This window comes from Loxodonta africana, chromosome 1, assembly GCF_030014295.1.
Source record: "Loxodonta africana isolate mLoxAfr1 chromosome 1, mLoxAfr1.hap2, whole genome shotgun sequence".
NCBI lineage: Eukaryota > Metazoa > Chordata > Mammalia > Proboscidea > Elephantidae > Loxodonta > Loxodonta africana.
In genome coordinates, this window is record NC_087342.1 from 133,693,795 (window position 1) to 133,715,906 (window position 22,112).

Sequence of the window (22,112 nt, forward strand, 5' to 3'; positions counted from 1 at the left end):
TCCAAAACAGCCTGGTATGTTATGCCAAATCATCTTCCTTTTGATCCAGTGGAACTTACAAGGGCCAAATAATTTTGGAAGCTTTAGGTTGGTGATTATATTGTTCAAATGTTTTTAAAGCTGTTAAGGTTAAGTATTTTATATTTTGGGAGAGAGGCACAAGCCTATCTGGAAATTTCTATATGGCGTGTATTTGATTTTAGGAGACAACTTCTTGAATAATTACTCTTGCAACTCAGTCAACAATCCTGAGTTTGTAATTGGGAAAAATGGCAAGACATTTTAAAGAGAGAAGCATTTTCAAATAATACTGAAAAGACATTTTATAAGAAAATTTTATGTATTTCCCTTACCAAATGATGACATGTGAGAAAAAATTAAAGGGAACTTCTGCCTTATAATTGCAAAGAAAACAATTGTTCTGTAGTGCACAGGGAGATTTTTGATACATCTACATAAGGTTGAGAACCTGTAAAAAGAATAAACTTGCATTGCAGTTCGAATTTGTTATAAATGACACAATTCAAAGTTAAACTTTCACAATAATTTCATTAGGGTTATAAGGAACCCATAATCTTTGTTAATTATTAACAGCTATAAAAAAAAATTTTTTATAAATATGGAAAACTGCCAAATGAGTAAAAGTGATATGAAACATAAATTTCTAAAGCACCTGAAGAAATCATCTGCCCATAAGGAATGCAGAAGGTTCTATTAAGTTAATTTCTGCATAAAACATATTTTCTAAAATGAAAAACTGTGGCATCACCTCTTATTACAATTTTAGTATTGGGTTCATGACTGAAAATTTTAAGTGCTAATTCTATATTGCTTAAATATAGGGGAAAGGTATTATAAAATGCCTATGAAATTTATATGTCAAATTTGGTGTTTAATATTCTTTGTAATTTTGGGGCACAAGTGCAAAGATGACATTGTTGTCTCTATGCATACTGTAATTGAATTTTCTTAGTAAACTCTGAACATTTAAAAACTCATTCTTTTCAAGGAAATATTCCAGGTTTTACAAAACACATATATAAAAGTTAGTATTTTAGAAATCATTTACACATTATTAAAACAACATTAAATTGTTTTGTCGTAATTAAGAAAGTATAGTGATTCTTGATATTTTATCCACATGACAATTCTTAAAACTAAAGGCAATTATGCTGCCCATTTAAATCAACATTATTTTATAGCTTATGAGTACTGTTTACTAGCTTGAAATTATTTTTAGATTTTTTCACCAACTACAATTTTACTGTAACGATAAAGGTTGGGAACAAATTAAACTCGCTGCCTTCGGAATGATTAGTAATCCCCCAAACTTCTCTCCCCCACTGGTCTAGTAATTCTTAGATAGGCAGAAGAATTGAAAATGCCTTAGTATGTTCTTTTTGCACAGTCTTGCATTCTACATTCTTTTCAAGGTTTACACATCCTTAGATCATACAAGATGTTTTTAACCTTCCAAACAAAATATTTCATTTTTTGAGGTGAAGTTGAAATATTTATTCACAAAAGCATGAGTAATATAATTTCTTAACTTAATGCCCCAAATATGGTAATCACCATACTGACAGATTTCCCTAATTTTTTTTCAGAATTTTTGTCAACATTGTAGCACATTTCACTGCTATATTTAAGTATCTATAAAAAAGCTTTGTGACTCTTCCTGGTGTACCTTGAACAAACTTTTATGATAGAAGAATCTCACCTTACTTTTAAACTTCTCCATAACCTAAAAATCATTGGCCAAAATTGCACAATTGTATGTTTGTGGAATGATTTTAAAGATACAAATTGACAGTTGTAATACAATTCCATTTTTACAGAAGGAATAGGGAGGAAAAAACGTACGCATTAGTTAATCCATGCATTACTGCAAAGTTTAAAGTAAAATCATAAAAAGAGAGGTTTTCAATAACCACTGTTGGGACCATGTTTAAAAGATTAATGACAGCTGGAAAACTACTGGGTCTCAGTAGCAGGTGTTTTATTAAAAATGGACATTTTGACTTTGAAATTGACTGAACTCTGACCTTTTCCGTTTTCTCCAGCAGAATTCCGTAACAAAATAGTAGAAAAAGCAGGTAGTCAGAGTATACTTTAGGAGGGTTGGACGATTTAGGTGTTGTATTCAAATGAATTGGTGAGTATACGGAAGAATTCGGCCATAATACTTAACAGGAAAAAGAGCCCATTGTATTTGAGGATGTAAATCCCACAGAAACCAGTTTTGGACTGGTCATATGTGATAGTCTCCTCATTAATGTTTTCAAAAAGGCAGTGCATGAAATGTATAGCAAAATTATCGGATTTGCAAATAGCTTTAAAAACTTTGAGATGATGAAAGGCTGATTGGAATAAATTGTTAGAATATCTTATTAACAGATGAATTTTGATGTGGACCAATTTGAATAATGCAGTTAGGAATTAAAAACTCCAAATTATCCCTATCAAGAAGTTGTTGTTATCATTAGGTGCCATCAAGTCAATTCCAACTCATAGCACAACCGTACATACGACAGAACAAAACACTGCCTAGTCCTGCACCATCCTCACAATCCTTGTTACGCTTGAGCCCATTGTTGGAGCCATTGTATCAGTCCATCTCGTTGAAGATCTTCCTTTTTTTCGCTGACCCTCTACTTTACCAGGCATGATGTCCTTCTCCAGGGACTGATTCCTCCTGATAACATGTCCAAAGTATGTGAGTAGTCTCACCATCCTTACTTCTGAGGAGCATTCTGGTTGTACTTCTTCTAAGACAGATATGTTCGTTCTCAGTTTTCATTTCACAATATGTGAAGAGGAAGGGATCCTAAGGACAAAACAGTTTTCTCTTTTTTCCGTAGCTTACAAACCCTCCATGATCTTGCCCTTCCAACCTTTCTCATACCAATTTCCCTTTCAACTGAAATGTTCATTATATATGTGACACAAGCATGTTAAATGCTATCACCATTAAAAGGTGTTATATTAGCTAGATGTATTTTGTAGTTCAAAACAAGAAATAGAAATATAGAGATAATGGTAAGGTTCATGTAAGTCAGTTTTTACAAATATTTTGAGGAAACAAAATTAGGGTCATTTTAGATGTATCAAACCAGGTTTTTATTGGACTAAAAAAAGCCAGTCTGTATGAATAATGGAGTCCCTCAGTGGCACAAATGGTTAAGCACTTGACTAGTAGCTGAAAGGTTGGCAGTTCAAACCTACCCAGGGCACCTTGGAAGAAAGGCCTGGCGATCTGTTTCTGAAAGCCTTGAAAACCCTACTGAGCATTTTTACTCTGCACACAAAGGGTCTCCATGAGTGAGAATCAACTCGACAGCAGCTAACAACAACAATACAGATATATGCCTACCTGTGCAATGTAATTTAAAAGATCTGAGAATCCTAAAATTCGTGCTCCCAGCCTGCCTGCCCTACCTCCCCTCTACCCACAGACACACAGTACTTTGACAGGTAGAGAGGATTTTGTTTTCCACTGACCTTCCATGGTGCTTAAAATTCCAACAATAAATCATTCATTTGGAATAGAAGAACAATAGTCTATTCAGATAAAATAGCACAATTTGGGAACATAGATAAGTAAGTTTGGATAAGAATGAACAAAAAAAGGAAGTTTCAGTCTACAGCATGGAAGTTAGATATGCTGAAAGAGGAAAACGAGCTGAAGAAATTTGTGTAGATGAGATGGAGGGTACAAGGAAGGAGGGAAAACTTCTGAAGACGTGGACTTTTTTTTTGGCCTTCTTAGCAGTCTCTCCTAGGATCAGTAAGACTTGGGTAGCCAAAGAGATGCCTGTTAGTTGGAATTCCAAAGGAGAATTAGAATAAATGCTGTTTCCATAAACCTTGTCATGTAGCAAATTCAAAGTATATTAATTTCTATAATATTTTTGTCTCCAAAATATATGTGAACTTTTTTTGATTTAGATATTTTCATTTTCTCTGAAAGAAACATAGTAACTGTTTAAAAAATTGGTCAATAGTATTTACCTCTCATGTATGTAGCATCTGCTTTTCTCTTTGCTGTCTTCAAAGAGTCTGTAGATAATGTTGAAATAAAATTGTTTTAAGCTACTTCTAGTAAACATGGGGGGGTAGTGATGTGATCTTAAGGATTTCATAGCTGTAGAACTGCTAGTCAACTGACTTTTTCCCCTAAGAATTTGCCTGATTATTTCAAGATAAATTAGATTTAGAGTTTCTGTTGTGCTGACCTGTAATTTATGTATGCATATATGTTTTTACTTTGTAAATATAGTTCATTTACCCCTAAAATGCAAGGCAGACGGATGGGAACTTCAGGAAGAGCCATCACAAAGAGCACCAGTGTGAGTGGAGAGATGTACACACTGGAGCATAATGATGGCAGTCAGTCGGACACAGCTGTGGGTACAGTTGGAGCAGGTGGAAAGAAAAGGAGATCCAGTCTGAGTGCCAAAGTGGTTGCCATAGTGTCTCGAAGGAGTAGAAGCACATCTCAACTTAGCCACACAGGTGAGTGGTGTGAATTCAGTCTAAATATCTCAAGTTGTTGCTGGACAGACAAAATTTGATCTTCATGCTGTGACTTGTGATAATGGAGTATATTCAATTCTTTGCAAAGAAATCTTGTTTTTCTGTCTCTGAAAATCTGTTTAAGTATGGGGTTTTTTGTTTGTTTTGTTTTCTGTGTACCTGTCTTAACAAGGTATCATTTGTTAGCCTATAAAGTGATCAGATACTTGCAATTAAAAAGAAAATAAAAATTAAAGTCATGTTTACAAATACGCAAGGAAATGCAAAGAAGTACTAGAGATCCAAATTGATTTATGTGCAAGAAAGCAACAGGATTCTCCTTTTCAAAGTGTTCCATTATTCAATTAGTTATGATTTGGGCTATGTCCATATTTTTTCTAGAAAAGAAGGTCAGTTGTGCAACTTGAAATGTAGTCTTCAATGTGCTGTATGAACATATTAATTCAACTGTACTTGTTATATTTCAGTGTAAGTGAAAATCTAGCAGTTATTTTTACTTGAGAAAAATGGGTCAGTGGATTCACATAAAGACTAATGTTTTAATACAAATTTGAGTTTCACATACATTCTACTGCTTATAAATCTTAAAAGCTTTATGTCCTCAAGGTATGTAGATCATGGACTTTTTTTTTTTCTACCTCCTTCAGAAGGAGGGATGGTTATTTTTGTATTGTACATTGTAATATATAATAAAAGCACTACTTCAAATTATGTAATATTTGATCAGGTACATTAGATGGTTCATTACTATGCTCAGGACTATATGTAACCAAAAGGTAAGTGAACTATCAAACTGATTTAAACTTCTAGCACATGTTTCTCCTCTTATAACCACTCGTTCCACTTCTCTTTAACAGCGAAAGTCTTGTCACAAACTTCACTTGTACCAAAAAGTTTCTTAACATCCTTTTTATAGCTAACTTGAGCATCCTGGGAAGTAGCTTTTTGAAACTGTGAATTCTATTTGGTATATTGACAATAAAGGTAGGAAATTTTGAGTCATTCAGAAACTGAACTAGTATGTATAGCTATTTAGCTAAGCAGAGGTTTGTCTTTCTTAAAGTCATAAAATTAGAATGAACCTAGATTAGCTAGCAACTCTGTGGTAGTCAGACCTGCCCTGATGCCATCCAGTAGGATGAGCTGAAAATCTGCTCATCGTGAAGGAGAATCATTTGTCAGGTTTCTTTAGAGTAGCAGTCAAAGGCAGTTTTGATTTGTGTAGCGGATGCTTTGCCCAGTTTTCCAACAAACCAAAAACCCATTGCCATTGAGTCAATTCTGACTCATAGTGACCCTATAGAACACAGGAGAACTGCTCCATAGGATTTCCAAGGAGCAGCTGGTGGATTTGAACCACTGACCTGTTGGTTAGCACCCAAGGTCTTCACCACTGTACCACCAGGGCTCCCTTTGTTTTACCCTTTAGTTAGTTCCTTCTCTATCACTCACTAGTTGAGAAGAATTTAGCTTTTTTAGACTAAAGCACCACAGTAATTTTGCATAGGAACTATGCCTGTGGCACAGCTTTGTCAGGCAATAGATTTAAATGATTGTAGTTTGAACACTTAGCCCCTTTGTTTTATTAGTTTAAATTTTATGTCAATTATGCTTATGTCTTAAATTGCAAATAATATCTACCTTCTTAGAAGTTGTATTGTTAAAAACTAATAAATATAAGATTATTTTTGTAGACTATTTCAATTATAAATAATATTAATAGTTTTAAATATCTGTACCATACTATCCATAATGAAAGAAGGGATAACATTTTAGAATAAATTTTATCTAGGAGAATGTCATAAATTGAAAGGTTTCCAAGGAATCTAGGTGCCACTACTGGTAAATGCCTTCGAGCAATCAAGCACATAGCTAAAAACTTATTTAGCAAACAGAAGCTTAATTAGATTGATTGAAAAGGAGGTGTAAAGTAGTAAAGGAAAGGGAAATTTTAAGAAAAAGCCCCTGAGCCAAGATATTCTGGACTTGAATGAAGCTCAATGGCAAAGGGTTTTGTTTTTTTTTTTTCTAGGTGAATTTAGGTCTGGGCTTTAGAGTGTAAAGAAGGTTCTAGCCTATGTAGGTTTAGATGTAGGTTTAGAGACCCAGCCCGTGTAGTGTGAGGTCTTGGCCCTTCACTTATATATTAACTGTATGGTGTTCCACCTGTGGTTATCCTCTCTTGTAAGTGAAAGCATTCCTGGGAAGGTCCACAGATCTGTGAAAAATCAGCCCTAAATACACCCAGGAAGTTACCTAGAATTGTAGGGTGATTATGATAATAAGTATCTTAAGAATAACAAGTACCCATGTGCCTAAATGAACACAATGTGCGTTGTCTCTTAAGTTATATACATATGTGTGCATTTACATATGTATGTGTCTGTATTCATATCACTGGAGTCCCTGGATGGTGCAAATGGTTAAAACACTTAGTTGCCAAAGGAAAGGTTGGAAGTTCAAGTCCACCCAGAGGCACCTTTAAAGAAAAGCCTGTCCTGGGGATCTACTTTCTAAAAATCAGCCATTGAAAACCCTATAGATCACAGTTCTACTCTGACACACATAGGCCACCATGACTCACAATTGACTCCATGGCAACTGTTTTGTTTTGTTACCTTAGAGGTTAGACATTTACAAAAGATTAAAGAGCCACTGACCTCTGTTTTTCTGCAGAAATTCCTGAGGCAAAGAAGCATAAAAGGGCTTGGTGAGTAATATTATGGACAGGAAAATACTGGAAGAAAAACACAAATGCATATTTTAATAAATTATACCAGCACTTGAACAGTTTGCTTGAGCAAAGGGGCTATAGTGGAAAATAAGTTTAGAAAAAAGACTAGTGCCAGGTCTTAAAATCCCTTTAAGTTAGGAAACTTCTTGTAAACCACTTGCTGTTGAGCTGATTTCAAGTCACGGAGACCCCGTGTATGTCAGAGTAGAACTGTGCTCCACAGGATTTTTAATGGATGATTTTAAACCAGTTGCTGTTCAGTCGATTCCACGTCATGGGGACCTCGTGTGTCAGAGTAGAACCTTGCTCCGTAGGATTTTTAATGGCTGTTTTTGTGGAAGTAAATTTGTTACCAATCGCCAATCTCACACAAAGGATCATTGTCTTTTCCCAAGTAAGAATACATGCAAAAGACAAACTTTACCTTCAGCAAGCTTTATTTTGCTTGAGTCAAGCAAAAGGAGTCAGCGGAAGACTAAACCTCTCCAAAAGGCTGATTCAAAAAGGGAAGCAAGGCTAGGGCTTATACGGGTTTGGTGGAGACAATAGAATAATGAATATTTAGTGGGCTTCTTTCAAGGGGCGGTACTTCTCAGAGTGGGGGCGTGTGTTAATTAGGTTGCTCGCACACCTGGAATTCAAGATGGAACCTGCTAATATTCAAGATGGAGTCCTCCCAGCAGCCCTTGCCATCACTTACTATGGGACATAGCGCAAGCGCACTGATCTTTGGCACTACATCACCATCTTCGGAGGGCTAAGGAAGGTTAAACAGCAGTCACACTTTGTTCTTCTGCGCATGCAGGAGCCTGTAAAGGGGGAAGGGACTAGAAAAACATTAAGAAGCAGGTAGTAATTCACGAGTTGTTTGAGCCTTATCTCATGTTGACAGGGTGTGGTTCCTGTTTACCCAACTTCTAGATAGTAATCTTTTAATAGCTCTTTTGTTCTGCCAGCACAGTTAACCCTATCTGTCTCAGATTGCCAAGCCTTTCTTCAGAGGCACCTCTGCGTGGATATGAATCTACAACTTTTCAGTTAGCATCTGAGTGTATTAATCAATTGTACCACCCAGGGACCCATGAGTTGGAATGAACCCAACTGCAACTGACTTTAAGGTACTTTGCTCACTATTAATGGGGAGCATTTAATCAAGGGAAAAAAAGAACCAAAATGGTGATTCTGGAAGCTTAAACTGGAAGCTGTTGTTGTTAGTTGCCGTTGCATTGGCACCAACTCGTGGTGACCTCGTGTATAACAGAACTAAACGTTTTCCAGTCCTGAGCTATCTCTGTGATCATTGATATGTGTGAGCCCATTGGGTCATTCCATCTCATTGAGGGTTTTCCCTGGCCTTCTACTTTACCAAACAGGATGCCCTTTTCTGGTACACACTGGAAGCAAGGTATAGAAAATCAGGAGGAAGAGCACTTGGAAGCAAGGGGGTCAGCCTGAAGCTATTTTAATGGATGAAATGAAAGATTATGAGGTAGTGAACTAGGGAAGTAGCTGTGGAAATGGAAAAGCCTGAGCTTATTCAGAAAGAGGAATAAACTAGAGGTGGAATCAACAGAAGACAAGGTAAAATGCCCTTATTGAGGAACAATAGGTGAGGGAACAAGGGGAAATACAGAGAAAGGAGGGGGCCGCACAGGATCCAGGAGAGAGCAAGTGACTAAAGAGGAAGACACAGATGGAGAGATTTTTAAAGAGGCTGGATATTCCTACAGAAAAATTGAAGTGGCTAATGATTGAAAACAGACCACTGGATTTGGAGACTGAGCAGCCATTCCTGACCTTTAAGTCTGATAGACAAGTGAAGAAGGGGTAAGGTCAGTGTGCCCACATGTGGGACAGGATTCACCACGGACTGTAACCCATTCCACTCTCAATTTTTTCATTCGTCTCATCTTCCTCTAACCATCTTTTCACCTACCTCCACTTTAATTACACCTTGTTGGATGTGAGAAAACCCTGGTGGTGTAGTGTTTAAGAGCCACATCTGCTAACCAAAAAAGGCTGGCAGTTCAAATCCACAAGGCACTCATTGGAAACTCTATAGGGCAGTTCTACTCTGTCCTATAGGGTTGCTATGAATTGGAATCGACTCAATGGCAACGGGTTTCGTTTTTTTTATCGGATTTGAAGTGGGCCTGATGTCATGGATGGGAAGAGCTGGAATAGGAGAGGCTAGGAGCCCAAGGGGTTGGGGCTAGAGAGCCTATAGTTATATAGAGTGAGACTTCTGGGGGCTCCCAGAAGCAGCTCAGATAGGGCTAGAAAGATGGATAAATAGAAGCAATTATTATTAACTTCTCTTCAGGATGCTTAGTATTAAGAAGGAGAGACATCAAATGTCAACAATCCTTCTTTCCTTTGTTCTACCAACATTTATTAAGCATTTTCCATGCACTAGACGTTGTAACGAGGAAATATTAGGTGTGTGTATGCGTTTTATAATGAAAAGGATCTGAGTGTGTGTCCAGGATGAGGTGTGGATAGAGCATCTCATGGCAGAGAGATTGAAAAATACAATACAAAGAATTTTTTTAATTACTGGAGCAGGTCCCAGAGAACATAGGGGAAATTTCAGACACACTCTATTCTTGGGAGAAGTAAGGTTTTTTTTTTTTTCTTTTTCCCATGAGTTTGATCAAAAAAAGGAAATAATTTAAATACAGAGGGATATTGCAATGAAAATATTGAAGTAGCTTATGCCAGATGCCCTTGATCTTCTCAGTGAAAATGAGACGAGAGAAGATGAAAAGTGTGAGGATACAGAGTGAGAAAGTTTATAGGAAATTAGTCGATACGAATAAAAGTACTGCTGAGCCCCACTGGAGTTCCAGCTGAGTTTGGATAATGCCAATCATCTAAAAAGTAACTTAAATAACATTTACCTGGGGTACCTTTGCAAGAATCTAGTTCACATTAGTTGTTCTTTTGTCTTTCAAGTCTGTCATCCCCTATCTTTGCTCATCTCCAGTGTTATTACCAGGATTTCTGAGATTACCAGATGATTCTTTAAAATCATATGGCCACTTTTTTTTTTTTAAGATTCCGAGATGAAATTCGGTTGGGTATGGTTTCTTTGTGCTCATTTTTACAAGTTCATCCGTCTTGGGCTGCTATTTAGTATTTAGTTGGACTTCAGCATGTTCAGATCTGTAATGAGACTTTATTATTAACCTCCTTATTGGAGATAATTGAAGCTCTGCTTTCTCTCTGTGATCTGTTCATATTACATCTTCCCAAGTAACTCCCTTTTGTATTCTCACTCTGAATATGGTTCTAGAAGACTTTTTTTTTTTTTTTTTTTTGCTCTGGCAGTTTATGAAATCAAACAATTATAATAAGGGAATGAAGCATTTCTGGAGACCCATAACCCAGTCAAACCCAGTGCCATCGAGTCGTTTCTGACTCATAGCGACCCTATAGGACAGAGCAGAACTGCCGCATGAGTTTCCAGGGAGTGCCTGGCAGATTCAAACTGCCGACCCTTTGGTTAGCAGCCGTAGCACTTAACCACTACGCCACCAGGGTTTCCAAATAGTAGCATTAAAAACTATATAGAGTTCATTATCCTGAAAGATTACATAAGCAAAAATATAAGTATACTAAGGAGTTTTAGGTAGATTTATGGATACTTGATTTCAAAATAGATTAATAAATGTTTATGAATTTTCAAGGCATACACTAACTTCTCAACATAAAAACATAGATAGAAACTAACAAAATTGTCCTTGCTTCCAATGACAAAAGAAGAATAACATGGAGTAATAAAACTACAACTGTAACCCACTTATACATTAAGGGAGAGTGCTCGAATAAGCTATTTCTGCATGAGTTCAAGGCATTATTTTAAAACTCACATTTGTCCTTAGACAATAATCATGCCTCCCAAAATGTCCAAAACATTAAATTTCCTTCTGCTAATCTTCCAATTTTTCTTCCTTTAAAAGTCACACAGGGAAACCAAAATATATATAAAACTTGGACAGCTTAAAAACAAAAGGACAACTCAATCATGAAATGAGCAAAGGACTTCAATAGATATTTTATCCAAGATGACATTCAAATGGCCACCAGACACGTGAAAAGATGTATATCTTTACGTCATTAGCCCTCAGAGATGCAAATCAAAACTACAATGAGATACCATTTCACTGCCACTAGGATGGCTAAGATAAAAAATAAGTAAATACATATGTAAAGAAACAGAAAATAACACGTTGGCGAGGATGTGGGGAAATTGGAACCCTTATCCATTGCTGGTGGGAATGCAAAATGGTACAGCCATTGTAGAAAACAGTGTGGTGGTTCCTCAAAAAAAAAAATTAAAAAAAAATTGAACTAAAAATAGAGCTACCATATGACCCAGCAATTCCACTCCTAGGTTTTATGCCCAAAAAACGTGAAGGCAGAGACTCGGAGACTTACATACCAATGTTCATTGCAGCCAAAATGTGGAAACAACCTAAATGCCCATCAACAGATGAATGGATAAACAAAATGTGGTAGATACATACATGCAATGGAGTACTACTCAGCCAGTGGAAGAAATAAAGTCTTAATACATGTTACAATATGGATGGAGCCTAAAGACATCATGCTGAGTGAAATAAGTCAAACAAAACAGGAGCAATATATTACGACCTCACTTATATAAAAAGGAAAGACAAAAGTATAAAGACCAAAGTTTATTAATGGTTACCAGGGATGGGAGGAAGGAGAAAAGGGGGGTTGGGTTAACTGTGATGAAAAAATTGCATTGATTAATGGTAGGGTTGCACAGCTGATGATTGTAATTGCTGGCAATAAGTTGTACACTTGTAAAAAGTTTAACTGGCAAAAGTTGTGTGATAGATATATTTACAACAACAAAAAGGTAGCTGCTGAGGCTGCTTATGTACAGCCAGAAGCCTCACTGGATTTGGTTCCTTGCTTTGGTGGTTTAGAGTCATGTTTTCATGGGACATCCCAGTTAACGGGCCTAATAACATGGTTAGTGCTTCTGTTCTACCTCCTAGTTCATTGCATAGTGCCTGGGGTCTTAAAAGCTTGCAAGTGACCATCCAAGTCAGGACAGTTGGTCTCTCTTTGCCTGGAGCAACAGAGGAAGAGGGAGAGTCAGGAATAGGAGGAGGATGTGGAATGTGTGGCTAATTGCCTCCATAAACAACTGCCTCCTTTGTCATGAGAACAGAAGAACTGGATGGTGCCCGGCTACCATTACTGAACGTTTTGATCAAAGATTCTGTAGAAGAATCCTGATCAAAAGGAGGAAAATGCACAACAGAATTTCAAATTTTCATGGACTCCAGACTTTCTGGAGCTCTGGGGGCTGGATGAACCCCTGAAACTATTGACCAGGGATAATCTTTAAGATAAGCCTTAAACCAAAAATACTCCCCTGAAGTCTCCTTAAAACCAAATAGTAGTTTAGCTTAACAAGTAAAAAAGGTCTGCCTTGAGCATTATGCTCTTTTAAGAGCTATCTATGTGGGATCAGAGAGACTAGAGTACCTCAAACGGTTAGACAGGAACCTTAGGGGGCAGTGAGTTTATGCTAATAGGGGAGGAACAACTCAGAAAAGAAGGCTGAGAATGGATGCACAACTGGAAGAATGTATTCAGTGTCACTAAATGCTACATGTGGTAACTGTGGAATTGGTGTTTGCTGTGTATATTCTCAACAGCAACAAAATAAATAAAAATAAAGTCACACAGGTAAAGCACATTATAAAATAAATTGAGTGCTTGCTTAGACAGCATACTTGATTTACCTTAGGAAAATGAATATCTTCCATTTGACTTACTGTTTTTTTCCCTCCAACCAATATATGTCTAATTTACCAAAGTATCTTTCCATGGTGTAAATCTAGTACTGCCTTGTGAAGATCCTCTGCCTTTTCCTTTATGAGAAGTGAGTTTATAGCTGCATTCTAAAGATTTTCTCAGCTCTGCTGTTAACAATGCAAGCCAAAAATTTTTACAAAGTATGTGGGCCCCAAAAAGTTTCAGAAACTGAAAACTACTGTGGGTCAAAATCTTGCTGAAATCTAAATTCATTATTTGTGCCTCATTTATTTGATTCGTTTCATGGAACAAGAAAAACATTCTGAGGATCGTGATGTTTCATGTTCTTTGTTTCCTGAATGCAAAATGATGGTGCCAGAAATGATTCTCAGGTCTGCAAAAGCCATCAAATGAATGTAAGCACAGGTTCTTTTATTTACTGTTTCTGTCTGGCTTAGGAATTCACTACTGTTAATAGAGATTCAATTCAGCTATATAGCAGCTCATCTTCTGAAAAGATGCCCTAATAAGGATTAGTATTTTCAAACGTACTCCAGCTGTTCTATTTTTGTTCTTTTCTTTGGTCCAAACTATAAATTTTGAGTTCAGTTAATAAATAAATATCCTTTTCAGTGATTTGGCAGGAAAAAAAATACTGATTTGAATGGAATTCATTTTTACAATTAATTTGTATTTCAGGAATTGGAGGAGAGAAACTAACCTTTATTAAGTGCCTTCAAAAGTATAATACTAAGTGCTGAAATAATTACATATGATGATAATTATTTTAACTGTACGAAGGTAATTTTTAAACATGAGATTAATTTCAGACTGTTATAAAATATTTCAGATAGCTCAAGATGTAACGAGAAATGTCTGATTATTTTTATAGCTGATAGCCAATTTTAATAGATCCTTTTCTAATGCAAAGTGGTTTTAAATAGAGATTCTTTTGTTGATTTATTTTCCTAATGTTTTTTATGATTTTTAAACACAGAAAAGCAAAGGGGAGAATGTATAAAACTCCTGCAATCTCACCACTCATTGCAAATTTAAAGTTAAAACATAAGCATATTATTGGCTAATCTTTTTTTCTGTGCGTTTGTGTTATTGATAAAACCATCAGCAATAATAGCTATGATTTATTGAGCAGTTGCCATATGCCAGTCAGCATTTTAAGTGCTTTGTGTCTATTAATTTCTCCAATCTTTAAAATATAACCATGTTACTGTTATTATTCACATTTTACAGCCAATATTTTTATATTCGTCAGGTGCATAGTGCTTAATAGCATATAAATTCTTAAGATTTAACTCTCAAATCATTCTGCATCAATGGTTCTTAAAGTTCCTCGTGTCCGGCCTTCCTTTCAGGATCTAATGAAAGCTATGGTTCCTGACCTTAGTAAATTACAGTGCTCACATACCACGTTGTGTACAGGCTTGGAGGTGGTTTGTGGACTCCCTAAAGTCTTGTACCAAATTAGGCATAATCTGCAAGAGAGTGGTCTAGGTTCTCTCTTCACCAGCTTCCTCCTTCTCCCCTATTTCCCAGCTTTTTCCATACTAGACCAGAGGTAAGCAAATTCTGGCCCAAAACCTGTTTTTTATGGCCCATGAGCTAAGAATGAGTTTTACATTTTTTTTTAATGATCGAAAAAAAAATCAAAAGAAAGATTATATTTTGGGACACATGAAAATTATCTAGGATTCAGTCGTGATGTCCATAAATAAAGTTTTATTGAAACACAGCCATGCCTATTCATTCATATGTTATCCGTCTCTGCTTTCGTGTTACAAAGGCAGAGAGCATGTGGCCCACAAAGGCAAAAATACTTAGTATCTACCCTGTTGCAGAAAGTTTCCATATTTCTGCCATAGGCCAAGAACTTGGTGCTTGCAGTACAGATGGAGACGTTAGCAGACGGTATACATCCTGTATATTCTCAGAGTCAGGATTTAACTTATACTGCTGTTGTGACTCTAAATGTCTGTTTTCTTACATCTATAGCAACTCGACGACGGCACTGGGTTTTATAGGGTTTACATTTATAATATGCACCTATTGATACCATCTCTTATTAGACACAGTGATTGTCCAGAATAAAAACCTTCAAATCTTCAACCTTGCCCTGAAAATTGATCCCAGAATTAACTCCTTACATACCCTAAGTTTTTACCCTAATTTTCCCAGACGGGGGCTCAAGGACTGTGTCTGTTATTTCACTGAATAATCTCTAGCACTTAGCACAGTGCCTATATAATAAACATACAAAAATTTGCCCGAATGAATGAAACTTTGAGAGAATTTTCTGTATTTCCTATCTCTGTTTCCTCACTACAATCTGAATTCTGCCCATGTATCGCCCCAAACTGCTCTTGATAAGGTCACAGAAAGCCCATAGGCATGAATTTGATTTGAGTACAATCTAAATAATGGTATAGATCCCAAGTATTGTACAGATATGAAATCAACGAGACATGTACAATAGAAAGTACAATACTGGTAAAAGATGTCTACCTTTTTATTTGACATTAGTTAAATGATTCTTATTTCCATCTTCTTAACTTCTTTAACTTCCTTTCTTACTATGCTTCAGCCAGACTTACCCTTCTGGGATTCATAAAATGCCTTACAGCTTCTTTCTTTGCACTTTTGTAGGTGCTAATCACTCCACATGGAAAGATCTTTATCTTTCATCTTGCCTGTCAAAATCCTCTTCTTTGTTCAAGCCCTGCCCAATCTCTAGCTTCTTACCAAGAGCCAAAAGTGATTCTCTGAACTCCTGTAGCACTTTTTTGGTTCTTATGTGGTACTGTTTAAATACTTCTTTGCCCCGTAAATATCTTTGTAGAGGTCTTATCACCAAATGAACTTAAAGCTCCTCACAGGTAGTAACCAGGTATCAGGTTGTTTTTTTTTTGGTCTTGTACACCACAGTGCCTTGAGTGTAGGAGAATCTGAGTGGAGGTCTATCAAGTGGGTAAGTATGGAGCTGTCTCAGTCAGAATATTGTGCTGAGATAGTAACTAATCACATCGTGGAATTTCATTTGACATTGTCACATGCTATTCTTGTTGGATAAACTTTAAAGGCAATTTTTCTTCTATGTTTGGTTTGTTATTTCTAGGAAGTCAATACATCCTAATTTTTTGCTTAATTTTTAACAAGTAGAAGTGATTTTTCCATTATGTTTACTTCGCATTTTCCTTTTCATTGCTTATACATCTCTTCAAAAGCTCGGGACCATTGATCCAGATACATTTTACAGGTTAATTTCACAAATTTGCTTTTAAGTAATAACACTTCTGTTAAGTCTATAAATAACAGTAGGTGATTACCATTTTAGGATCTTGAGACAGTAAATGAATTGTTGCTGATAATTTTTTTATCAGTTAAAGTATTAGTTTACTAGAAAGCAATTGAAAAACAAAAATTTGTGCTTATGAGGAGGAATAGATGATGACTGATAAAGATTCCAACATCCTTTTACATGCATTACTGTATGTGATGAAGGTTTACCTATTAAGCTTATGAAAATAGGAAATGCAAAAATGCCTAGACATTTTGGAACTCCATCTATCTTTTGTTGAGGGGTAGCAACAGGGGATCCCTGCACATAAGGGATGTACTGTAACTGCTTTTCAGGTCAGCTAGTGAATTCTTATTTGGGAAATAAGCGTCTAATGTCAGGTCAGTACATTGTGATACTTATTACAAAATCATTCACATCGGAAGGATTCTTATAACTAGGGAATGTGGCATATACAATTAGTCATATGTTTAGTAAAGCTTAAAAGACTATGTTCTATAACCACAAGGAGATAGTAACATTCACTTTTCCAGTTTCAAACTCGATACCTTAGAATGTTTTTGTAAATGGAAATACATTTCTATTGCTCTTAATACGAAACTGTAAACTGACAATTAGTAAAATGGTTAGTAAATAGTCATAGTATACTTAAGTTTCAAATAAAAAGATTTAAAAATATATGTAATAATTTAGTAAATTCATATTTGTAAATATATAAAATCCATTGCTGTCGAGTCAATTCCGACTGATAGTGACCCTTTAGGACAGAGTAGAACTGCCCCATAGGGTTTCCAAGGAGCATCTGGTAGATTCGAACTGCCAACTTTTTGGTAAGCAGCCATAGCTCTTAACCGCTATGCCACCAGGGTTTCCAAAATAGATATATAGTTACACTGAAGCATTCTGCTGTTATGTAATGAAGTAAGTAGAAGTATATTAATTGGGAGATATAAACAAGTCAATTAATATCTTAATTTAAAACTTTTATTCCTCTGAATTTGAAACTGTAAAAAAGAATCTTTCACCTATACCTGCATTATGGAAACTGAGGGAGGATTCTTGAAAGGAAAGGCTATTGATTAGAAATCCACAGGATAAATAGAGGCAAGAGGTAGCTAATAGACTGATAGTTAATTGACTCTAGGTGTTTCAACTTGATGCTAAAAATGTCAATTCCTATTTAAAGCTTCCACCTCAGGAAGTTTACCCTAAAAATTATTCAGTTGTTTTTTAAAAAGAAAAGAAAAAGAACCAGAAGATGTCACTTTAAGAGATGCTACATAAAATTTCATGGAGATGGTTTATAAAGGAGTGTGAGTTTCTGGGATCTTTAGCAAGAAAATACCAATTGGCATATATAATATATAGAGATGTTGAGAAGGTTGATGGAAATAGCAAGATCAGAGTTGGAAAGTTTTACCTTCAGAGTAAAAATTGACTTTCCATTCAGTTCTTTGGCTTTCTAAAATGCTTAGCAATTTTTGCCTTCTTGTGGATCATTCTTCATTTTCTACGTGGAGACTCAAAAGCATTTATTTAAAAAAACTCATCCACTTTCATAAATCATTTAATTAATTTTAAAAAGCTAATTCAATATTTGTACAAAGGAGAAAATATTTTGACATCACATCAAATGTATTGGCTGAGATGATAGGCCTATTTTTTTTCCCCCCGAGTTGCTTGAACTTGGTCTGCATAATTGCAAGTACTGATTTTAATTCCCAAACAGTATGTGGCTTGAATGATGATTCCCTTGGTGAGCATGGCCGATTCGAAGCAACTCTGTAATAGCTGAAATCTGTTGGCTCACTACTGCTGGTAGTGCTGGAGGCAGAAACATGTCTCCCCCAGGCCTCTGCCTCTCTCTCTCCACATTCGGCACACCCCAGATTTACTGGCCCAGATAACACAATTCAGTGAGCATCCTTTTACTTTGTAAATGGCTTAGTTATGTTATTAAAAGTAATGTCAGTTGTCTGTTCTTTTGTTCTGCTTTTATATTTTTACAGTTGCCATGCATTGCATACCCTTTAGCTAAGCATTTGAGAAGAAGAGCCTGTCCTATTTAGAATTCTGCATTCAGTACTCTTCATGGTACACAAGGAGCAGAAAGCATTTTCCTTGTGCTGGAGTTATTTACAAGGCAGTATATCAACAAAGGGCTGTCTTATCTTTTTATAGAACTTTACATCCTATGGAGCCTTTTCATGTTCACTTTCTCTCCAGTGCAAAACTTCTGAAAGGTTTTAAAATAAGAGCCTGATGAAATTAGGAGAAAATAGAAATACATTAACTGAAGAGGACTTCTTGAAGATGTTTTAAGTTAAATATAATATAAAGATGTCTTCTTTATTCCTCAAAGTTTCCAGAAAATTTTACCTTTTTTGTTTTAAATAATTTTCCTTTCTTCCCATCCAGAAAATAATTGTAAGAATTAAATACAATGTTTTTGTTGTTGTTGTTAGGTGCCATCAAGTTGATTTTGACTTATAATGACCTCATTTGACAGAGTAGAACTTCCCCATAAGGTTTTCTAGGCTATAATGTTTATGGGAGCAGATTGCCAGGTCTTTCTTCTGTGGAGTTGCCGGGTGAGTTTGAACTGCCAACCTTTCAGTTAGTAGCTGAGCACTTAACCATTGAGCCAGCGAGGCTTGTAAATACAATTTTAAAGGAGCACAAATACTTCAAATTTTACTTACATTCTTGTACTGGTTGCCATCCAGTCAATACCGACCTGTTACGATCCCATAGGACAGAGTAGGACTGCCCCATAGAGTTTCCTATGAGTCCAGATCCACTCGACAGCAACGGGTTTGGGTTTCTTTGGAATCTTTATGGAAGAATCCCTGATGGCGCACTGGCTAAAGCACTCAGCTGCTAACCAAAAGGTCGGCGGTTCAAAACCACCAGCCACTCTGTGGGAGAAAGATGTGGCAATCTGCCTACGGGGCAGTTTCTGCTGTGTCTTATAGGATCACTATGAGTCAGAATTGACTGGATGGCACCGGGTTTGGTTTTTGGTTTTGTAATCTTTATGGAGCCAGACTGCTACATCTTTCTTCCACAGAATGGCTGTTCGAACTGCCGACCTTTCCGTTAGCAGTCTAGAGCTTAACCACTGTACCACCAGAGCACCTCTTTAATTATATAACACCTGGAAATTCTCATCTTTAGAAGAATCTATTTTTAATTGCATACCATACTAAATTTGTCTTGATTGTTCTCAGTTATGTCCTACATAATTCCCCAAGGTGTAAAACAAACCATTATTTCTGCTCAAAGCTTTACTGTTTTTTCTCCGCTTTAAATCTTTAAGTCAGTAGTGCCAAAAACCAGTAATTATTCCCCCCTGAAGTTAAGTGGCTACCGTCTTTATTCCCACTCAGCACTAGCAATAATGTTTATGTGATGGGAAACATTTATTTCATTTACTCCACAGTTAACTTATCGAATGACTAGTGATAGCTAACAAGAACCACAAATACTTACTCAGCCCTTATTATGTGAGTGGTCCTGTGGAAAGCACTTAATGTGCATTATCACATTTAACCCCCTCAACAACCCACTGAGCTTGCTATAAAAGCCTGTGACAAAGTGCAGTGATGATCTGTGGATTTTCAAGGAAAGAACCAGGGGCTGAGAGAAGTTACTTGCCCAGGATCACACAGCTAGTGAGAGGCAGAGAATTTGAATCTTTGTCTGTATCCGTAGCCTCAATCCTTAACTACTATGCCACACACTCAGGTACATTTCAAATGCTGTTATGTGCTTGTAAACTGTAAAATTGTCCATAAATACTCAGAATATGCAATGTCAATTGTCAGCATTATGTCATTTCTACAGAAATTTATATAACTATAAATACATTTAATTTGGCCTTCATTTTCCCTTATAGGGAGAAAACTGTAAAATGTATATCTATCGTTTTATACAGCGTGACTAAGTTTAAAGCACACAGTTATCTCAGTGATATGCCTCACTTTATTATTAGTCCCATTTTAATGGCCAGGAAACTAAACTAAAACACAAAGAGGTTAAGTAACTTGCCAAGGTTCACACTGGTAAGGGCAGAGCTGGAATTTGAACCTAGCAGTGGGGCTGCTGAGTCTGTACTCTAACTAATATAATTGAGGTTGTCCGGGAGGTTATACCATCAGCCAGCTGTTTGTCTGACTCTAGGACCCTTATACTGTATTGCCACCCAACAACTTGATAAACTAGTTGGGCTTATGCTAGCTGCTTTAAAAAATAGACTTTAAGGTGTGCAAGGCTGAAACACGATAAAAGTTTATTTCTTGTTTATTTACCAAAAATGAATTTGTTGGGCATGTGTGAACTTAGTAAAATTTACTAGATTTTACTGTGAGGAAGGAGTTTACGAAAAAGAGATTCTATGTCATTTTATACACTTTTCTCTCTCATAGTAGCAAAGAATATTCAGAATGGTACGGGGGTGGTGGGCTTGTGCGTGTGTGTGTGTGTGTGTTTCTGTACCATGTTCTTGCTTTCTGAGCATTAGTGGTGGAATCTAAAGAAAAAATACTTCCTGAGATAGCTAGGAAGGAGTTAGAAGAGGGAAGGGAAGGAAGAAGAGTGAGGAGACTGTGAGTTAACAGACATGTAAGGGATTCTCTTTGGTATACATTATCTGCACAGTGTGTAGAAGGCACTGTGAGAAGAACCCAGTATTGGCATCTCTGAGAGAAGGTAGTGTGTGTGTGTAAAGAAAATACCGGGTAATTTGCCACAGGGTCACCTAATAATGCTAAGTCTAGAACAAGTTGGTTGTATTGGGGAGGAGATGGGAAAGTGCTCTAAGCATGTCATTCATATCTTGAGGAATGTCTCCATATACTTATAAAAAGGAAAAAAAAAAAACTTATTGTCATCGAGTCAATTCTGATAACCTTAATTGTATATATCAATAAAGGCTGAGTACATTGGGCATCTACTATGGTCAAGACTGGCACAATTCTAGCACTTTAAAACAGGTATCATTATTATCACCATTTTTTAGATCAGGAAACTGATGCTCAGAAAAATAAAATAATTTGCCCACGATCACATAGCTAATAACTGGTAGATTTGGTATTTGAATGCTACAATTTGTATATGTAGCCATCATACTGTGCTGTCACCCACAAAAATTGATGTATTATCATAATTTTAGGTACTATAATAAATTGACACTAAAATGTATAAAAGCTCAAATTCAATAAAAGTTTATTTATTGTTCATTTAACAGTTTGAGACAGGTGGTCCTGGTGATGGTCAGCTGTCCTTCATGCAGTGGTGCAAAGACCCAGGCTCTTTACATTTCATGTCTTCTCAGTTCCCTAAAGGCCTTGTTGTCATCTGAATCCATTTGGCGGGAGACAAGGTACATCTGCTTCTTAAAAGACCTGGTCTAGGAGCACCTCACATCATTCCTGTTCATGTTCTATTAATGAGAATGAATAACATGGCCATGCCAAGATACAAGAGATGGCTGCTGAGAGACAAAATCCCTGGCTTAACAACCACTTAGCATCAATACTATACTATGGAAGGGGGAGAACAGCTAACTGGCTCCGACACACATGGTTTAAAATACTTTTCATTATAAGTAATTAAATTACTTGAAGGTTTAAATTAGTTTTTTTTTTCTTTAGAGTCTGAAAATACTATTGCTTTCTTATGTTACTGTAAAAAAAAAACAAAACTATACCGCCAATGTAATCTGGGAAC

General features: G+C 36.4%; 1 protein-coding gene across 1 annotated transcript in view; it reads left to right on the forward strand.

Moving 5' to 3' along the window:
• RIMS1 (regulating synaptic membrane exocytosis 1) overlaps window positions 1-22,112 on the forward strand; it is a 475,999-nt gene that overhangs the window by 411,200 nt on the left and 42,687 nt on the right. Inside the window, exon 29 of the mRNA XM_003404398.3 lies at window positions 4,280-4,515. Within this exon, the coding sequence (XP_003404446.2) occupies window positions 4,280-4,515 (236 nt within the window). The remainder of the gene's footprint in view (window positions 1-4,279; window positions 4,516-22,112) is intronic.